The following is a 20,985-nucleotide window of genomic DNA, read 5'->3' as shown; positions in this document are numbered from 1 at the left end:
CAGCAAACTGGGAAAGAGAATGACTTTCTGATTGAATCCTATAATTTCAAACAAAGCAATTTCATGAATAAGGAATATTAATTCCCGAGCCCAGAGTGATCCCCAGTTTTTTCATTTTGTTTTGTGTTTAGCTTTGTGTTAACAGAAACATTTGCGCGTTCCACACAAGGTCAGCAGAGATTTAAAAGCAGACATATGCTTTGAAAATTTATTCATGCTGGAACCGAGAACATGGAATTAATGAAGTGTACAGAAGCCGGAAGATAGAAGAAGGGGGCGCTGCCTCTATTTTTGTTCCGTGAAGCACTTTATTCCACTGGGAGGTCATCCTTGGCTGTCGGGTGTATGCAGTCTTCCCGCTGCGAATTAATAACCTGGGTGGGCGGAAGCCGTGACAGATACAGAACTGGAAAGTGACGTGTCTCGAATCTGTTTCTAGGAATGGTAATCCCAACGATGCCCGGGGATCTCTTTGGGAGTCCCAGTATCCTAGATCTGCACAGCCCCGTCTGTCCCAGCCTTGATGGCCTCACTTCTCTGTGAGTCTCTTGTGTCCCCGTCACACCGCTATTTACCACTATTTAGTTCACCACTATTGTACTCCCCGCCCCCTGTTTCCAAAGGGAAAGCTGGTGCTTTTACCTGATCGCCCAGGAACAATTAAAGTGTGTCTCCGGCCAGGCTGTGGCCGAGTCTGGTCCCCAGTGCAGGGCAGCTGCCTTTGACAAGAGCAGGTGGCTTCCCTGTGTTCCCCTGGCCTCCCCGGAGCAGGATTCCTGACTTTGTGGGCAAGTAAGCTGCAGTGTCTTATACACATTTGTAATGATGTTTCAGAAAGTGTGATTTATTCATGCTTGAATTTGTTCACTGGAGATTTCCAAGCTCCTCTTTTCCATCCCCAGTGAGGCTCTGTCTGTCCTGCATGCCATGGGGGACTCTCTGTTGGAAAAAGGTCCTGGTCTTTGATCCTGACCTGTAAGGAAGAGGGAGGGGCCGGTGCAGAGTGAGGCTAGGCCCTTGGAGCTTTGATTCTTCCAGGAAGCGGCTGGCAGGGCGGCACAAACTTTGCTGGGCATCATGTACCCAGAAGGTAGTGCCTGGCATGTCTTTTCCTTCCCTGCACAGATGTACAGGTCGTCCTTTAAGACTCCAGTAAGACCCAAGGGGTGCCTGGGTGGCTCAGTCGGTGAAGCATCCGATTTCGGCTCAGGTCATGATCTCACGGTTTGTGGGTTCGAGCCCCGCGTCGGGCTCTGTGCTGACAGCCCGGAGCCTGGAGGCTGCTTTGGATTCAGCGTCTCCCTCTCTCTCTCTGCTGCTCCCCTGCTCATACTCTGCCTGTCTCTGTCCCTCAAAAATAATAAGTGTTAAAATTTTTTTAAAAAATACACCAATTCTTTAAAAAAAAAAAAAAAAAAAAGAAGACTCCAGTAAGACCCAAGACTCCAACCCCCGTTTTCCTACTGGCCCAAGCCTGCTGATGATTGCTAATGAGGCAGGAGAGAATATTGCTGTCATTTATCTTGGGGCCTTATTTCCACCTTGGAGGCAGATATGCTGGTCTGAAAGAGACGCCTTCTTTGCGACAGGGTCATTGGTCATCGTATCCCTGTTTTCAGAGCTACATTCAAAACAAAACAAAACCAAACAAAACCAACGGGGCTGCTGGGTGGCTCAGTCAGTGACGCTTCCAACTCTTGATTTCGGCTCAGGCCATGCTCCAGCCTGCTTGGGATTCTCCCTGTCCCTGTCTCTGCTCCTCCCCTGCTCACGCTCTCTCTGTCTCTCTGAACACAAATAAAATAAAAAAAAGAACCAAGAGTTTCAAGCCTAAAGTCTTGATTTGTGTATGTTAATAACGCAGTTTAACAAAATGGCATAAAAGAAACCGGAGCATTGCATTCGGCCTCGTGCTGGGGGTCTTCAGTGGACGTTGCCGACCGTGTACATGGATCGTGGTTTAATATGTGAGCGACACATGCTTGCTTTTAGATGAATCCAGTAAAGTGTTCCAGGGAAAGTCAGAAATCCAAACCGATCCCAACTCTCATGTGTGTGGTTGATTTCCCCGGTTTCTGTAAGAGGATGGCAGGGAGACTGAATGGGGGGGGAGCCCCCGGGGGGGGGGGTGTCCCCTGCCTCTTCCAGGTGGAGCAGGCTGTACTGGGTCATCATGCAGGGGGAGCCGGGCTTCTTGCCTGACTAGTAACTGTTATTCCAGAGGGAGCACCGGGCAGCCCGGGAGCTGAGCTGTGCCTTGAAGGGCCAGTTGATGGCGGGGTTGGTTTGAGAGCTTACTGGGGGAGGAAAAAAAAAGTGTTTTGTAAATCCAAACGTTATACACCAAATGCTCCCCTTACTTGTTAACATTGTTTCGAATGTTAAAGCTCTAGGCCCCCTGCCCCCCGCCATCCTCCAGTATGTCAGGATAGGACTATTTGGAGAAGGGTCTTTAATTTTTTTTTTAGTGTTTATTTATTTTTGAAAGCGAGAGCACGAGTGGGGGAGGGGCAGAGAGAGAGAGGGAGACACAGAATCCCGAGCAGGCTCCAGGCTCCGAGGTGGCGGCGCAGAGCCCGACGTGGGGCTCGAACTCACAACTGCGAGATCATGGCCTGAGCCGAAGTCGGAGGCTTAGCTGACACAGCCATCCGGGTGCCTTTGGAGAGAGGTCTTTAAAGAAGTCATGAAGTGAAGATTGAAGTCACTAGGGTGGACCCTAATCTGTGACTGGCATCCTCATAAGAGGAGATTGGGACACAGGCAGGCACAGAGGGACCACCACGTGAGGGCACAGTGGGGGGGGGGGGTGCCATCTACGAGCCAAAGAGAGACGCCTCAGAAGAAACCAGCCCTGCTGACACCCTGAACTTGGAGAAAATAAACTCGGGTTGCTTAACCCCCTCTCACCGCCCCCCCCCCCCCCCGCCCCCCGCAGTCTGTCATACCCTGTTGTAGCAGCCAGAGCAGACTATGAGCAGACAAATTGAAAAATTTGCCTTGATGGTTAAGGTTATTAAAACCTTGGTGGCCAATGAAACATCTATGGAAATTTTTCCTTCACACTTTTACCCCGATCTTAGAGCGTTTTTGCTCCTTTGTGCGCACTTTTTCATTAGCTGAATGTCTTTGTTGCTAGAAATGAGGTTTTGCTTTAAACATTTTTTCATGCTTATTTTTGAGAGAGAGAGAGAGAGAGAGAGAGAGAGAGAGAGTGAGTGGGGGCTCTAGGCTCCCAGCTGTCAGCACAGAACCCGATGTGGGGCTCAAACTCACAGACCCTGAGTGAGATCATGACTGACTGAGCCACCCAGGTGGCCCAGGATGTTTTGCTCTAGAAATAATGCTGCTAACGCTCCCTTTGGAGGGACTGAGTTGACAGACCTCAGAAGGTCTCCGTGTTTTCTGCGAAGCGCTCCGTTTTCCAAAAGCCCAGGCCTTTGTACTGATCTCATTATATCCGGAATGTGTCTGATGGTGAGAATTTATGGCTTATTTATAAGTGAGTATTTCTGCTTTGAGGAAGGGAGGTCCTCCGCAATTGGCCGACTTTCCTGTGGCCTTCCAGGGTCAAGGGCGAGAACGAGGAGGGAGAGGCCACTGGGTCGGGATCTCAGGCAGAGAGAGGTGGGGCCAGCAGATGGGCTGGGCAGTGGATTTAGTGAATGGGGACCACTTTGGTTTTCCTGCAAGGCCACCCTGGAGTCCTGGGTGGAAGCAGAGGCCAGCTTGAAGCCAGTGCAGGGCATGGGGGGTTGGGGGGTAGAGTAACAGAAGCCTGCTTGAAGCCAGTGCAGGGCTTGGGTGGGGGGGGGGGGGGGGTCAGGGTAGCAGAGGGTTTACTCAGTCTTTCCAGGAACTCTAGAAGGAAAGCAGAGTCCTGAAGGGGAATTTGGGGATAATATTAATCTCAGGACTGGGACCTGTCCTTGAGATACAGATAAGAAAAGCAGCCTCTTTTACCCCAGCCTGCCTTGGGCTTTCAGTGTCCCATCCCTGGGAAGTAAGGCGGTAGGGTGAGGGGCTTGTGTGTGTGTGTGTGTGTGTGTGTGTGTGTGTGTGTGTGTATTTTAACCACCATCTCTGTTTGCTCCCAAAGTCATTTCCACTTTGCACTCCTCCTTTCCCCTCCCCTTTCTCTCCCTCCCTCTCCTCTCCACCCTCACCTTCCCAGCAGAGCGGAAGGACTAGCTCTAGCAAAGCCCTTCAGGATTTTATTGGAGGCACCTTGACTGCCTTTGCTGCCTCCCTTTGCGGACCCGCTGGGCTCTCCCTAGAGGCAGGGCCACATGGGGTGGGGGGCACGTGTCAACCTTCCTTCTTGGGTGGAGTTGGTGCTTTTTCTGAGAGTCTGGGGGTCAGGGCTGGGCTCCAGTCCAGCTCCACCCCTAACCCTGAGATCCAGGGCCCCCTTTCCCACCGGTGACTACAACTTTCTCTGTGTTAGATGAGGGATAAGAATAGTCCTTATGACATAGGAGCATTTGGGGGAATAAGCTGGATTCGCCGAATTAATATCTCTCCAGTGCCTCCGGCTGAGCCTGGCCTTGGCTAAGATTGGAAGGGGCAGCTGAGAGTTGGTCCGGCTGAGCCTTGAGGCCCATCGAGGGGCCCTGGGCTGCAGAGGGAGGGTCAGGGTGAGCAGGCTCCTGCAGTGTAGGCAGGAGGGCTGGAAGGTCTGGCTTGGGGTGGGCCAGCTGACGCCTGGTGCCTTTAAACCCAGGCTACCCCTTTCTGGTAGGTGGCATAGCCCCATACACGTAGGCGTTTCTGGGCCTGGGAATCTCCAGTCAATGTAAAACACATGTTTTTGTATCTCCCCTGAAGCCAGGAGGTGCACGGAAGGTGTGCGTCTCGTGGCCACACCGCGGCTGGACGTTGTTTCTCAGGAACGAGGCTGCCGCCGGCCAGGCTGGCAGAGTGTGGACCCAGGCAACCTGCGTGGTGCCCAAGTGGTGCGAGCGGGCTGGAGGCCCCACGTTTATCCCCTCGCCTTGGCATCCGATGGCGTCCTGTGAATGCTGGAATATGCCGAAGCAGCGGTGGGGAGTCTGGGTAGCCTGCTTGGGTAAATGGCCATCTCGGGTGTTAGATTTCCTTGCGTGTCGACTCCTAATTCCCTGGAGTTCTTCCAGGGAAAAAGACCTTTGTGCGAACGTCCCATTGTACATGCCCAGAAACGCCCGGTGCCCTCTGATGCTTCTCTGGAAATTCTTTGACGGTACAGTGGGGGGTGGTGTTTGCACACAGACACGTGCAGCCCTCTTCATGGGGGACTTCTCAGCGTGCAGTCCCCCGCGCAGGGTCCCCTTGCAGCTCCCGACAGCTTTCCGGAATGTGCCATTTGAAAAACGAAAACCCATCATTTTGAGCACTTCCGAAATGCCAGGTGCCAAGGCCCCGGGCCGTTAGATCCTTGTGTTAACTGTGGGTTCACTCGTCATCACCCTCTCCGTAGATGGTTCTAAGTTATTTCAGGTGTTCTAGGTCTTAGTGAGGATCCCGGACTCCAGGATCGATGGCTTGCATTTCCTTCTATCTCGGTGAAGGCCCAGGGCCCGCAGGCAGCCCTTGCTAGCTGAATCTTGGCCAACCAGCTGACCCGCTCTCGTCCTGGCTGTTTCCTCTGCATAGTGAGCGTGGCCCAGGCTGGATGGGCGGGCAAGGAAGGAGCCGCCCACCAGGGGATCCCCCCTCCTTGGAGTGCTTACTTGAGGCTCCAGACCCTGCCCCCTGCCCCCCTCAATTCTGGCCAGCTGCTGGGCAGGCTTTCCCCCCAGGCAGTCACACTCTGGAAACTCCCCACCCCCAAGCATGGCTTCATGTGGTCCATGAAGGAGGGTCACGTTTTCTCAGGGGCGGCCACCCAAGATCAGCTGCGGTGGAGGAGGTTTGTGGCCACGGGAAGAAGTGAATCACCCTCCCCTCCACGCCTTTCCCTCACCTCTGGAGACCTCGAAGATAAACTCGTGGGGGTTGGGGGCTGCTGGGTGGTGTAGCAGTGTAAACGGGCATCAGCCGATCTCTGCTGTTACCTGCAACATGACCGAGGCACCACTGCTCCCTTCCAGAATTGATCTTGAATCAGCCGCCTGGACTGGTAAAAGTTAACCCCCGCCACCATTTATCAAGCAGAACACTGATAGGGCCCGAGGTTTAGAGATAAAGTTGCTGCTCCTGTCTCAAGGACCCAGGTCTTCTCGGGGAGGTGGTTATGTAAAGGGCAAGTGTGAGGTGAGACAGGGGATTGACACTGAGAAGGGGTGGCCAGGCCCCAGCAACGAGGTGGACTTGGCTGATCCTGCCAGCCCCAGCAGATGACCGTGGAGAGACCGGGTGTGGCATGGTCAGCACTAGAAAGGAGTTGGAAAGGCCTGGGAAGGAATGAAGGATCTTGGGAGGCAGCAGGCAGCACACATTTGTTCTAAGCACTGGGACAGATGCTTCATACACATTTCATTGTCACATCTCCCCTGTCTTCACGGCCTTCCTGCCAAATGAAACTGGGCTCGGAGACTCAAGGTCACTTTCCCGAAGTCACACAGGGCTTGCTTTGCATCATTCTGGCCTAAGAGCTCAGCCCCTTAGCCACGCTGCCCAGCAGGGGTGGCAGGGGGCTGTCCCAGGCCCGGAATGCCAGGTTAAGGAGTGGCCACTTCCTTCTGCAGGTGACGGGGCGTCTCTGAGTGGAATTGTGGCCTGGGCTCCCATCGCTGCAGAAGGGCTGGGCCGGGCTGTCCACTCGTTCCGGAAACCCAGTGAAGGGTGAAGAGGAAGGAAGCACAGTGCACCCTTGAGGAGGTGGGAGGCGCCTGGGAGGGGGCCAGAGGGCACACGGAGGGAGGGGAGGCCTCTGTTTGGTTTTTATTCAGTGGGAGATCACTGAGTGTTTTCAGCGCTGGCTGAGGGAGAGGAGGTGATCGTGGTTGATGGAACGTGGTCCGGTGGCCAGCTCTGAGCAGGAGAGGCGAGTGTGGTTGGGGGGCCCGGAGGACAGCAGCTCCGGGCTGTGGCACCCCGTGTTTTCGGGGCAGCCTACGGGTTTGCGTCGTCGGAATGGGATCGTGGGGGACCAGGGCTGCGGGGCCCCCTCACTGTGTGGGCAGCTGCGGTGGGGCCCCGTGCTCCCGCTCTTGTCTGCTCCGCGGACGCAGTTTGTGGCGCCCTGGTCCCGCGGGCTGGAGTTCGGATGAACCCACCCGAGTCCACGGTGGGGTCTCGGGCGTCAGGGACCGGCACTAGACAAGGGACGTGCCGTGGCCTCGGCGGGACCGAGGAGGGTCTGCAGGGTTGGGAAGGACACATGTGTCAGGCGAGCCTCCTGAAGCAGGAGTATGAGAGAGAAGACGATGTCGGGGACGGTTGTGGCCAGGAGGGGAGGGTGGACGGGCACAGTCCTGGGTGGTTCAGGGCGTGACCTTGGGAGGAGGCCTTAGGAAACAGCGAAGGGCAAGACCTGAGTGCAGGAGGCAGTGTGGCCTGGCTCTCCGCATGGGTGCCGTGCTCCCTAGACGCCTCCCTTGGGGTGTCTGCCAGGCAGTGACGGGAGGAAAGGGGACCTGGGGCACGGCATGAGCGCCCACTCACTGCCAGGCCACCTGGCGATCCCCCGACAGTAGTGTCCTGAGCTGGATGGCCCAGGGGCCACGAACGTCCTTGTCTGGATTTGAGGACTTCTGTGTTGGTACCAAACCAGCCACGCCGCTGTCTTCGGCACCTCTCCTAGGGACAGAGGTGGCGCTACAGGGGAGGGTCAGGAAAGACGTCGGCGCCCCGCAAATTGTTGGGCCACGGCACTTCTGTCTGTCGTCCCTCCCCTTCCCCTCATGGAAGGTTCTGGAGCTGGTGGTGAATTTTTTTTTTCCCCCAAGGAGGCGAGCTTAGCATAACATACATCAAGGCGCAGGGAGGAGGCTTGGGGGCTGCCGCGGCTCTTTGGCCCCCCCCCCCCCCCCCCAGAGCAGCATCTTCCCAACGCAGGGACGCCGCCCCCCTGCTCTGTGCCCGCAGGTTGCTGATGAGCCGTGCGTGGCAGGAAGATGAGACGGCACGGATGTTTTATTTCATCTTATTGTGTCAGAACTGGTCCCCGTGACCCACTTCTCCTCTTTCTCAGGAGCTTTTATGCAAATCGTAAGGAGCAAGGGGGTGGCGGCTGCTACCAGCTTGCGTTTATCCTCCGCCCCCCCGGGGAGTGCGGGAGCTGGTGACACATTGGCTAATAAAGGCAGCAGGGTGGTCACGTGTCTCCCAGTGCCGACTGGGGTGGGGGTGGGGGGTCTGGGCTCTGAACCCACTTCTTAGTCATGTTGTTTTCCACATTTAGAGGGAAATATATCAAACCTTCAGGTCCCCTGGGCACAGATCAAAGATTTCCAGATATCTCAGCAGCCAAATCCCAAAAGGGGTGCAGAAGTGATAACTCTGCCCAAATAGGCTTTTCTCGAGCTTTGTAATGGTACGGACAGAAATTCCCAGGGTGTTATTTGTGGCCTGGATGTTTTGTATTTTCGTGGAAGTCCCGGACTTCACAAATCTTTGGCGGGGGTGGGGTGGGGTGGTCAGCGGGTCTGAAAACAAACTTGGTAAGCATCCAGAAGTTGTCAAAGCATATTTAAGTGGCTGTTTGACAGCTCATGGTATTTGCTTCCACTCCTGGAGGCTATTCGGGGGCGTCTCTGACCCTATCAGACCCTCCTCGTGTTTTAATTGTAATGTCTGTAGGAAGATGATTGTGCAGATTGTATTATTAGAAGAATCTCTTCCGGCGGATCCTGCAGAGGAAGTTTCGCGACCCGACAGGCCCGGCCCCGTGTGCACTTGAAGACGGGGCAGATTAGGTAATCGGTAGGAATTTCTTGGTCTTTCTCCACACAAATTCCAGAGCTTCTTTGCAGCTGTTCGGGGGGACAGGTGCACAGCTGAGTGTTACCCTTGATGAAATCCTCCTGATTCTCAGCTGTGTGTCCCCAGAGCACCGAAGACTGGAGAGAAAAGCTGAGCATCCCTGGGGGAAGCTCTGGCCGCAGCCAGTGCCCGGCAGCTCAAGAGTGACCATCCGCGGGGGACCCTGTGGTTGTGACGCAAACCACAGAGTGTGGTGTGTGTATTCGTTTCACCAAAGTGATGCTTAATATGTGTGCTTTGAATTTCGTCTTGAGTCCCCTTTGTCTGGCGTTCAGCAAGAAGGACCACCAAGAAATTTCTGACGTTTTCCTTTGTTTGGGGAGTGCGAAGCTACTCATGAGGGACTCTTTGGGGAATATTTTTAAAGCCAAGGCTTTTCCCCCTTGGCCTACGGAAGTGCGGGTGAGCTTTCGGCTTGGTTTTCTCTGCTTCCTCTTGGCTCCCTGCACCAGACTGTGTGGAGGAATCTGCCGTATCTGTAAAATGGGCTGGATTAAGGTTGCTTCTAGCCCTCGCTTGCTGTAAGTGGAGGATGCCAGCCTGGCCTCGTGCGGGAGTAACCGGGAGGGGACAGTGGGTCAAGGCAGCTCCAGACCGGGGGTACGCTGGCCGGAGCAGCCCTGCGCACAGGTCCCGGCAGAGGCTCATTGTGGGAGCTCCCTGGAGGGCGAGCCAGCGAGCTTACCTGCGATCACAGGTGCTCACGCGCTCCATCGACCCCTTGTACGTGCTGACCCGTCTCCCCCACAGGCGGCTCATGGCCCAGAGTGTTCACGTGTCATGCTTGGGGTGTTTTCTGATTAAGAACGACACAACGATGCTTTGGATTTTAAATCACTCATTTTTGGCGAAACTTAGTTTTATTTCCTTTCCCGCATTGTCATCATGTCCATGATACTTACTGATTTAAACCAATGGTAATTGAGGACTCGTCGGTCACCGAGCGAGGACTCCTGGTGGCCTCGTCTGTCACTCTTGCTCTTCTCCCTATTTGGGGAAGGGTTACTGGAAATAATTGCCTCTTTTCTTACAGAGGGACCGTCTAGAGCTTTCTCGTATCATATACAGAGGCAAGAGAGGATGGCTGCGTCAATAAAATAATAAAATGAGAACTCGGAGACACGGGAACCACCCCTTCCCTTTTCACGCGAGTGTGCCTTGCCTGTCCCTTGGGAGCAGTGGTTCTCCCCTGGTGACATCTGGCAATATTTGCACACATTTTTAGCTGCCGTGGCTTGGGGGAGGGGTGTATTGGCATGAGTAGGGGGAGGCCAGGGGTTCTGCTCAGAACCCTACGATCCCCAGGATGGGCCCTCGGCAACAAAGGACCCGAGTCCGGAGTGTCCGTGGCGCTGAGGTTGACCACCCTGTCTGGGTAAAGACCAAATACCGCTCCCACTTGAAGCCGTTTTTGAATGTTCCAGCAGGAAACAACCGTTTTCTGCCTTCTTCTTACCTGCCTCCTTCCTATCCTACGTAACACTTCTTCTGGATAGCGGTTACTTAGGACACTTGGGTGTCCCCTCACCTCCCAGCTACCCCATCAGCGATCAGAGTGCTCTGGGCACAGTCCGTGTGTTCTACACCATCGTCTGGCTGGGGAGCAGAACATGTGCGGGCAGGTGGCCTCGTGCTGTCAGGTTGGGGGGGGGGGGGTGTCACAGACCGCCGGGGTCGCCGGTTCTGATTCGCCTTGCAGAATCTTCCGTGAGCAAAGTGCACCCGCGCAGGTGTCCTGCCGAGTGTCAGCGTCTCGTCGTGTTCACCTGGCGCCCAGAACCTGGGGAAGGCTGCCCAGAGAAGCCCTTCGTTCGCGGGCCACCGAGCTGAACTTGGGGTGCCGCAGACCAGGGCTTGGGGGGGTGGCTCTCACTCCCCCTCTGCCCCACCCCTCCCACAGGGGCACCCAACTCTGGGCCTCGTATAAAACAGCCTGATTCTCTGATCTCCAGACGCCTTCCGACGGGAAGCAGACTGGAAAACCCCTCTCCCTGTGAAGTCAACCCAAATTCGGTTTTGATTAAAGTAGTTGCTGACCTGTTGTTCTGGCTCCTTCCATCAGGAGCGTGGTTGGTGCTGCCCATTGAGGTGACACCGTGTGGCCTCCGGTTAAAAGTGAAAAGAGGGGCGCCTGGGTGGCGCAGTCGGTTGGGCGGCCGACTTCGGGTCAGGTCATGATCTCACGGTCCGTGAGTTCGAGCCCCGCGTCGGGCTCTGTGCTGACAGCTCAGAGCCTGGAGCCTGTTTCAGATTCTGTGTCTCCCTCTCTCTGACCCTGCCCCGTTCATGCTCTTTCTCTGTCTCAAAAATAAATAAACTTTAAAAAAAACAAAAAAAAAGTGAAAAGAGCATGGAGCCCAGGCACAGCCTCCCGGGGTCTTCGTGTTCATATGCGTGGGACCGTCCGAGGTTGGGGTGGCCATGGCTGCATTATTGTTGGCCCCCCGAGGACAAATGTAGGTAGGATGTAAGTGCTGAGACCTCTTCCCGCTAGACCAGAATGTCCTGGCCTCAGGGACCGAGCCCACTGGCCCCTCCGTGATTTGTCAGGTTCTTACCTCTTTTGCGTTTGTTTTAACCCCCAGCTTATAAAAGGAGAAAAGTGGGGCCCCCTAATGAGTCCAGTCCAGGCAGGGTTGACCGCAGGGTCGTCCATCTGCAGAAGCCGAACAACACAGTAGATCTGAGAGCGGAAAGCCTTCCTTCCCCCCGGGGTGATCTGACTTGAGTCTCATGCCAGAAGGTGAATTGGGAAATTGTGGGTTGAGCACAAATGCCTTTCCTTTTGCTTCTTCTGTATCTTTCAGTCAACCTGCTGCCAGAAACCGGTCTGGAGGGTGCCCTGTGAACTGGGGGAGGGGCTTTGTTGCTGCTGGGGAGGGAGTGCAGAGCCGGGCAAGGTCAGTGGTTGGCTGGTTGCGGTGGCCCACACACGTGGTTCTGCTGTGATGCTGTAAATGTGATTACTAGCTGGCAAGTTCTGTGACTTGGAAAGTCAGCTCCAGGAGCAGACGGCTCTGCTGACTACCAGAGATTCCCTTCAACTAAGGCTTATCAGCTCTAGTAACACTTGCGAAATAATACTCTCATGGAGGATGTTTAATTTATAGATAGCTAGAAATGGCCCAGGCCGGGGGAAGTCGTGGGAAGGTGGCCAAAAGATCCCATAAACCCGGAATAGGAGTGCAAAGCCGGCTGCTGGGGGGGGGGGGGGCGGGGGGACGACGATGGAAATGGAATCGGGGTGTACGTAGGGCCGCTCCCCATTCCTAGATCCCTCTGCACTCCTTCCCTATAAGGAGCCCCTGCAGCGTTGACGATTTGCCTGCCTTCGATTTGGTTTTGATTGAGTATTGATAACACCTACAGACTTTTTTTTTTTTTTTAAATAAGCCAAAATGGTGATCTATTCTAAGGCACAGGAAAATTTAAGAAATGATTGTCTAGATGGGTCAGTTTAAAAAGCAACAGAAAAAGAAAGCATAGTGCCACCTGAACATACATAGCATGACCGTTTCTATTTTTAAAAGGCAGGTCTGGCTGCATTAAAAGGGGATTTAGATTTTGGAGTGGCAGGATCTGTCTGAGCCTCTGATTCTTTGCATCGGGCGAGCCCATGTATCCAGGGCAGTAGGGAGAGGTGATTCTCCCGGGTTGTTTCAGCCTAGACAGTCAGGCCTGGTGTGGGATCATTGTGCTTGGTGTGGAAAATAAATGCTTTCCTGTGAGGCGAAAGCAGTGTGAGTCAGTGGGCATCCCGGGCCGTGGCTGAAAGAGGTCCCCTCATTTAGCACCATCCCAGAGATTCCTGGTCATGTAAGGTGGATCAAATGGAACCTTCTACTCTGCGGACTGAGTCCTCCCACAGCAACGTGCAAACCCTGGGCTGGATTCAGGATAACCCTGCCGGCATCGTGCGAGACCCCAGCAGTTCCGTAGTGGAGTGCTCTAGGAGTGGGGTTTTACTTTTTACGTTTGGCTCTACGAATACCTCGGATGACAAGCAGGGTCTGTGTCTTGACGATGGGCTAATTTCATAGGAAAACCTATCTCCAAACTTGAAAGTTGCCTTGGTGTTAAAAAGTGAGAATAGGTCCCAGGGGAAGTTAGGAGCCCTGGGTTCTGATTACCCATGAGTCCCCCTCCCCCCCGCACGCGCGCGCGCAGAGGCCCCTGCCTCTCTGCAGGTGAGGTTTGAGTCTCCACTTAAAGCCGGCCTGACCTTTCTGTCCACACAGCTACAGCCTTGAAAGGGTAGACCCCACCCAGTGTTATTAGCGCTCACCCCGGAGACAGACCGGCAGGGCTCTGCTCTGTCTCCCATCCTTGTACCTCCCACACACCGGCTTTGTGTGAAACCACGTGGCCTTGAAAACACCATTTTTCCCCACAACTTTGTGAGTTCTTTGAGGACAGAGGCCCTGCCTCCTCACTGTGTAGCCTTGTGGTCAGTGTCCAACATGCATTTGATGAATAAATGAGCAAACAGAAAAGTGAATGAGTACATGGAAGCTTGCTAGATGTTGATATCATTTACATCTGATTAGCATCAAGCTCAGCATTACACATTTCTCTCTCTCTGCTGTTAACAAAGCAAACGGCGATGCTCACAAGGACCAAAAAAAATGCCACGGTGGCATGGGGAATGGGCACAGGTAGTGCGACCCCCCAAAAAGACCCCGGGTTCCGCGCTCAGCAGTGAGCTGTGTAGCCTCGGGGAAAGCACCCACCCTCTCTGAGCCCCCTGTGCATCCACCTAAGCTGATGGGCTCTAGAAACCTCATTCTGAGAGCTGGTCAGGGTCTGTGTGCCACTCTGGAAGTTGCTGGTTCCTGGGTCTTATCAGAGAGGGCTTTTCATTGAAACTCTGAAGGTAAGCCAGATCTGTTCTGGGGTTCCCTAACTTTGCACTCGAGGAATGTTAGAGGCACTGCCCTTGAACCCTTGAGCGCCAAGAGTAGGTGGACAGAGCTTGCAATGATCCTGTGATTGTGGCAGTCGTGTCCAGGTACAGCCACCGGGGGTGGTCAGAATTGTTTTAAACTTTTGTTTTAATGGATTTTATCTTTTAGAGCAGTTTTTGGTTAACAGCAGTTTTGAATAGAAGGTGCAGAGAGTTCCCGTGTACCCCCCGCCCCGACCCATGCATAGCCTCCCCGCACTATCCACATTCCCTCCAGAGTGGTACGTTTGGTATAATCGATGAACTGATGTTGGCACCTTATTATCACTCAGAGTGTATAGTTTACCTTGGGATTCACTCTTGGGGCCACGTATTCTTTGTGTTTGGACAAATGTGTAACGACACATGCCTACCCTTACGTGGTATCATGTATTTTCCCCACTCTAAAAATCCTCTGTTCTAAAGTATCTTCTTAAAAGGAAATAGAATCAACCAGCAGTCTCTCTGATCTGTGTCACTAAATCTGCTTGTTTAATTTCACTCTGAGTAAAATCCAGATTTCCTCAGCTATAACTTCTTTCCTAAGAGTCCTCGTCGTGCATCTTTGTGTCCTTTTCAGTGCTCTGGGCACGGTGTTTGGTGATAGGCAAGGAGGGGAGGCCAGGACCAGCAGTCACAGAATCCCAGAATGGTGGTGGCCTGCCAAGGAGCTCTCTCCCTCAGAAAGAGCGTCCCCTGTGTCTTTTGCATTTCCAGGCCTCGAGAAGCCTGTGTAAGCATCCAGTTTGATTAGCGGACCCTTTGTGACATTTTCCTTCTGACACTTGGAAGAAGCCAATGGAAAGCCCTACATTCGAGACCTCAGGAAGAACCAACAGGTTGATCTGCATAAGAATATTGTTCTGCATCAGGTCATATCAAGGACCAGGATCTATGTAGCCAGGAGGGAGCAGGCAGGGGGATCTGATGGAAGAGAAACCCAGCAGGCAGGGTTTATTTAGCACTCCCACACACTGCCTGGCACACAGCACCTTCGCTGATTCAGTCCTCACAAGACTGCAGAGAGTTTGTTCCGATTTTCTTCCTCCCCACCTTACAGGTGTGAAATAGGAGACGGTGAGGTGGCGCACAGGCTGGGACACGCACGTTTGCAACACTGTGTTCTCCCGCCTCTTAAATCGGCAGGGGCATTTCCCACGCATTGGGGAACTTACTCCTAAAACAGGATTTCAGGAGTCCTGAGAGGAGCATGGTCCTTCACTTGGAGGGCAGGGGTGTGAACTGCACCATCACAGGAAGCAAGAAGGTCCCTCCCTTGCCCCCTCCTTCCAGGCCGTGCACTTGCTCCTTCCGAGTACAAGTATGCAAGTACACTTGGGAGGGGTAACAAGCACCTGAGATCTCTCGCTTTTTAAGTAAGTCGTTGTTTGAGTTGCAGCCTCCACAGAGCTCTATGGGGAGGACAGATGCTTCAAATAAACTGGTGAGACACGGCCCATGTTTTGTTTTTGCGGGCCACGCCCTGGAGTGTACGGTTAGTGTAGGGTGAGGGTTCAGGCCCGGTGCCAGGCCTGCCCCCCGGAGGCTCCGGTCCGCGCGGCGGCGATCCAGCCCGGTGCTTCTGCCTTGCCCGCGGGGCCGCGCTCCCGCCGCCGCCGCCGCCGCCGCGCTCCCGGGACTCGGCCGCCGGGCTGGGCGCGCGGCCCGCGGTCGCTGCACGTCGGCCCCCGCCCGCCCCGCCCCGGCGCGCATTTCCATTTTAAACCGCCGCCCGCCCGCCCCTCGGCCGCGGCCGGCGCAGCTGCCCGCGCGGCCCATTTCGGGGAGTGGCGGAGGCTGCGGAGCCGCGAACTGTGCAGAGAAGGCCTGGAGATGCGAGCGGGCCCCGCGCCGTAGACAATGAAGCCGCGGGCGCCGCCGCCCGCCCCGGGCCCCGCGCGCCGCGGCCGCACCTGCCGGCGAGACCGTCCCCGCGCCTGACCGCCCGCCCGCCGCTCCGCCCACCGGCCCCGCCGGCCCATGGCTGGGCGCCCCGGGCCCGGACCCCCGCACTCGGGCCGCGCGGCGCACGGGCCGGCGGGCGCCAGGGGTGCCGTCCCCGCAGCCTGAGCGCAGCCCTCGAGGCGAGCGGGGGGGCAGGGGGCGTGGGCCCACCCCGGGCGCGCCCGCTCTCCCCGCCTCGCCCCGCGACCGCCCGACCGCGCGTCCCGGCCCGCGGCGCGCTGGATGCGGCGGGGCCCCGGCGGGCGGCGCGGCGGCCACGGCCCCGGGCGACATGTACCTGCTGGACGGCAGCGGCGAGCCCGCGTCTCCGCCCGCGGACACGATGCCGCGCGGGACGCCCCCCCGGAAGACCGTCTACCGCATCTCCGTGACCATGGTCAGGAAGGACCAGCTGGCCGCGCCGGGCCCCGGCGGCCCCGACCCGCGCCCCGCTCGGAGGCCCCGGCCCGCGCGCTCCCCGGACGCGCCCGGGAGGCTGGTGGAGGAGGCCGAGGAGGAGGCGGCGGCGGCGGCGGGCGCTGAGGACCCCGAGGAACGCCGGCCGCGCGCCTGGGACTTCCGCACCTTCCGCACCCGCAGCACCGGGCAGCTGGAGCTCGGGCGGCTCCGGCCTTGCGCACGCGGCCCCGAGCCCGCGGACCTGGCCGGCAGCCCCCCGGCCGCGGAGGAGGGGCCCGGCTCGCCCGCGCCCGGCAGCCCCGACGTGGAGGGGGTCCGAGCCGCGCCCCTGCGGCGGAGCCTCAGCTTCAGGCACTGGAGCGGGCCCGAGGCGCCGCGGAGTCGGGCGCTGGGCCGCGGGAGGCGCCACAGCAGCTCCGGGAGCCTGGCTTGGGCGCCGGGCGGCGAGGCCGCGGCCGACCCCGGGGCCGCCCTGGAGCCCGCGGGGGCCCCCGCGCCGCCGGCCTCGGAGAAGCGCAACACCCTGGACGTGGGCGAGGTGCTCAGCAAGAACGACGCGCTCTCGGACCTGGAGCGCTGGGAGCGCAGCAAGAGCAAGAACCGCACGCTGGACAACAGCGACCTGCAGCGGCTGGAGCGCGCGCGGGCGGCGGCCGCGGGCCCTGGCGGCGCCTCGGAGCACCGGCTGCTGCGCTTCTTCAGCGGCATCTTCGCGCGCAGGGATGGCGGCGCGCCCGGCGGTCCCTCTCCCCGGAGCGGCGCCTCGCGGTCCCGCGGCTACTTCAGCCTGCGCCGGGCCCCAGCCGACGCGCACTCGTCCAGCGCCGAGAGCATCGACGGGTCCCCGCGCAGAGGTGGGCAGCGCGGCCGGGGAGGTGAGGGCAGCGGTGGGAACTGGCCTGGTTCCGCAGCGGCCTGCTCGGAGGACGCTGGGACTTGGGAGCGGCTAAGGGGGCCGCCGTCTCTGGCCGCCAGCCGGCGGGTGGCCACGCCGGGTGGGAGCTCGCGCGCTGCGGGGTTTTCCCCGGTAACGCTGCTGCGGTCGGGAAGATCTTGGCTTCCCCTGCCTCGGGCCGTGTCTGGTGGTGCCTTTCAGGGTCTGTGTCCTCCTGGGGAGAGATCACCTCGCCAAGCGGTGTGTTGCTAGGGCAGGCGCTGGCACCGCCTTCTTTAAGCGGGGCCATGAGCTCCGTGGGCTCCCTGGCTGTGGTACCTGCGGGCTGCCTGGGACTTGGCCTGGAAGCCGCCGCACAGGTGGCGGGGCCCGGCCTCCGGCAGCCGCATTCCTCTTGGTTAATTTTTTCCTCCACCCTCAAGCCTAGTCTCCCTGTAGGCGCTACAGTCTGTGAGTGCGGGTGGTGTGGCCCCCACCGATTGGACGGCGCTCACCTATTGCGATACCGGTAAAGATCGTTCACCCCGGCGGTCAGGGATACAGGCCTCTCCCCACAGCCTCTGGTGTCTTAGCGGGAGAGCGAGTCTGGGACAGGATTCCGTTTGCTAGTAATGTATTCTATGCGGGTAGGATAATCACAGCCCGGCAGCCTGTTCTGAAATTTCAGTTCCCTTTCGCCTTAGGCTCTCCAACAGGGGCCTCGCAGGGAAGGTTTTGAAGGCAGATGTGACAATATTCTCTTGGAAAAATTAGGTAAGCTTGATAGCATTTGGGAGTCAGAATCGTCCAGAGGTCGCCACACACAGATCCCCTTCTCTCCACGTGCGGGGTCAATCATCCTGAAGGGAAGAGGCTGGGGGTGAGTGGAGGGGCTGGGTTGTTAACCCCCTGCTTATGTTGGGGGTAGAGGGGAGAGTTAAAGGTATGGTCCCCATGCATTTCGCCGCCGAGAAATCGGGTGTGCTGATCACCTCACCCTGCTGTTGGTGGAGATGAGGGTAGTTGAGACCCTGCGGTGTGCGCTTTTAATTTGAGGTTTTCAGCTGGTAACTCACCGCCCCTGGAGCGCGGAGTCCTCCCCGGCAGACCTCGTGAGGTACCTGGCTGCCCAGGGTCTGTCTCAAAACCACCAGCACAGAGAAATCACTGACCTCGCTGACGTATTTTGAAGGTAAACTGGAGATAAACCTCGTCAGGTTGTAATGTGCTTCTGATGATTCTCGGAACGTGTTAGAGAATATTTGAAATAAGCACTTGAGCCTGCAGTAGAGTTTAAGTCTGATTTTTTTTTTTTTTTTTAATAGGTGAGGCCGTAATACAAAGTCACTTGTTGCAGGCTTTCTCTAGTTGAACTTGCTGCCCGTACCTTGCGGCGGAACGGGCCTTGGGATATTGGAGAAGGGGCTGTGTTCGGCTCCAGCCATTACCCACCCCTCCCTGGATGCTCTTGAGATACTCAGAAATGATGGGCGTGATTTTGTTGAAGTCGGTTTGTGTAGAGTTGCTCCTGCCGTCGTCTGCGTTCCTTGGGTGGAAGTTCAAATCCACAGGACCGGGTTCTCCCTACGATAGCAGGCCTGCGTCTTTGCTCTGGGTTTGGCGAAAATAGTGATTAGCTGCCTGGGTTCCGGACAGGCACCCGTGGAGGGGAGGGAGGGCACACGCCTGCTTTAGAAAGAATGCGTTTCTTCGTGGTCCCTAGCGATACAAGTTAGAAGTATTGGGGTTTGGGTATTTGGGCGCCGGTCAGATGGATTGATAATAGATTTGGAAAGTAGAGGCGTAAGGCGTGTTGGAATTTTTCCCTCTAGGGCGGCGTAAGATTTTAATAGTAATAATTGGAGTAACACTCGCTCTGTTTGTTTCTCGTGGCCAACCCCTCTCGGTGGAATTGCTTTGGTCTGAGACATAACACTAGCTAGCATTGTGGGTTGAGTAGAAACACGGAATGTCTCTGAGCTGGGTTATGGCACACACAGTTTGAATTCCAGGGTCTCACTTTATTCTGAAGTTCTAGGTAATCACACAAAAAAAGGCCACGTCCCTCACCTGCCTTTGGCTAAAAGGCCTGAAGTGTCCCCATTCTTGGGGTTATTTATTGTAAAGTCAACGTCTGTCACAGGTTAAGATGCAGTCCCCACAGCTTGCAGGCCTTTTCATGTTATTACACTTTGCTACTTTTTGTAGATTTGCTTCCTCTGATACACAGTGTTCAGATTCAGGTGCTATTTAAGTGAAGCTCCGAATTCAAGGTAAAATACTGTAAGGTAACGTTCAGACACAGCAGAACCCAGGCTCACTTTCCCCGTAAACGTCCACAGGGCAGAAGTCCACAAAGTACAAAGTCTTGCCTAAACCAGGTTTGGACAGGTAGGCTTACAAGACCTAGAGAATTTTGCTGCTAGGAAGGTGAGGTGCTGTGTGTTACAGAACGTAGCCAAGTCTGTGGTACTCCCATCTGGAATGAGAAATAGTTTTGCCATTGAGACTCCGCGAAACGTTGCAGCCCCTTTCCGATTTCAGCACTGCGGCTAAACCGTCGCGGAACTGAAATGCAGCATACAGAACGAACAGCGCCTCTAGCTTTCTTTAAGTCTTGGCCACACGGTATTACACTTTGAAGTTCTTGGGGTGGCCCGGTGAGTTGAGCTTCTGACTCTCGATCTCGGCTCAGGTCATAATCTCACGGTTCGTGGGCCCCAACCCTGCGTCGGGCTTTGCGCTGACAGCACGGAGCCTGCTTGGGATTCTCTCTCTCCCCCTGCCCCCCCCCCCAAGGTAAATAAATAAACATGAAAAAAATTCGAAGTTCTTTCAAGTCTAAGGGGAATTAGAGGACATTTGTCACCGGGGAAAGGTTCTCCTTTTGTTGGACTCTTTTTCAGCCCTTGTGAATTGGCCACGGGAAAACAACTTTAAGAGACAAAGTAACTGTTACGTTAAATAGTTTACGTGACTTCTTGGAATTACAAGCTTCATCTTAGACGAGGTACCTATATGCCAGTCGTAGGGAAGGAAGAGGGTTAATCTTATTTTAAAACACAGGTTCACACATCACGTGCATATGGTTTTTCTGTATGTTTTAAAAAATTTTTACATTAGAGAAAGAGCAGAGGAGAGGAGCAGAAAAGGGGAAGAGGGAGGGGGGGAGGGGGAGAGACAGATTCTTGAGCGGGCTCCCTGCTGAACGCAACCTGGTGTCATGACGTGAGCCGAAATCAAGAGTTGGACGCTCAACCTCCTGAGCCACCCAGGCGACTCTCCCCTGTATTCTTCAGGCTTTAGGGCGAAAGGGTGGGAGCACCCACCTTTGTAGGGTGACTCTCTTGTACTTCTTAATCCCCGTCATGCTCACCTATTTAGGCCTTTCCTCTTCCTCGTTACACATCCGCCTCCCAGAGACCCCTGGCAGGCTTCTCTGTCAGGTTCATAATCATCCTAACCCTAGAACGTTTCAGAGGGGCTCTGTGTCAGATCAAGGGCAGTTTCCTATTACCTGATGCACATGTACCGGGGCAGAGTCTGTTGACACAAGTATAATTTAATGCAAAAAAAAAGATCAGATAATAAATGATTAATTACCCTGTAGGGCATCACCTCCCAGTGTGTGCTCTCTGCACCCCCTCCTGTTTGCCAAGGCGGCAGGTGTCTATAGGGTGTTCTGATGCTGTCCAGGAGGATTGATTACCACAATAAAGTGATTCATTGATAGCCCCGACTGAGGTTAGTTAGCTTTTTAAATTAGTAATTTGCAACTGATGTGACAGCACATTTTTATGAGTGGCTTCGTTCTTTAATTTCTGCTTCCCCTGATTTGTATCTTGCAGCTTGCACAGCTTGATGGACTGTCTTATGGTTAAAAATAAATAAATAAATA

General features: G+C 55.6%; 1 protein-coding gene across 18 annotated transcripts in view; it reads left to right on the top strand.

Moving 5' to 3' along the window:
• The window catches only part of AGAP1 (ArfGAP with GTPase domain, ankyrin repeat and PH domain 1), a 546,313-nt gene that overhangs the window by 135,501 nt on the left and 389,827 nt on the right, over positions 1-20,985 (top strand). For 2 of the 18 annotated variants that reach the window (XM_053903381.1, XM_053903378.1), the window contains exon 1: positions 15,553-17,088. The exons of 9 other annotated variants lie outside the window; for them this stretch is intronic. In XM_053903381.1, coding sequence (XP_053759356.1) covers positions 16,086-17,088 — 1,003 coding nt within the window. In that variant the 5' untranslated portion in view covers positions 15,553-16,085. Of the gene's footprint in view, positions 1-15,538; positions 17,089-20,985 lie in introns of those variants that run through there. 7 more of the 18 variants (XM_053903434.1, XM_053903428.1, XM_053903396.1 and 4 more) reach the window with 7 other exon arrangements.

Source organism: Panthera pardus, unplaced genomic scaffold, assembly GCF_024362965.1.
Source record: "Panthera pardus isolate Hobbes unplaced genomic scaffold, ASM2436296v1 HiC_scaffold_10, whole genome shotgun sequence".
NCBI classification, from domain to species: Eukaryota; Metazoa; Chordata; class Mammalia; order Carnivora; family Felidae; genus Panthera; species Panthera pardus.
This window is presented reverse-complemented; position numbering and strand designations above follow the sequence as displayed.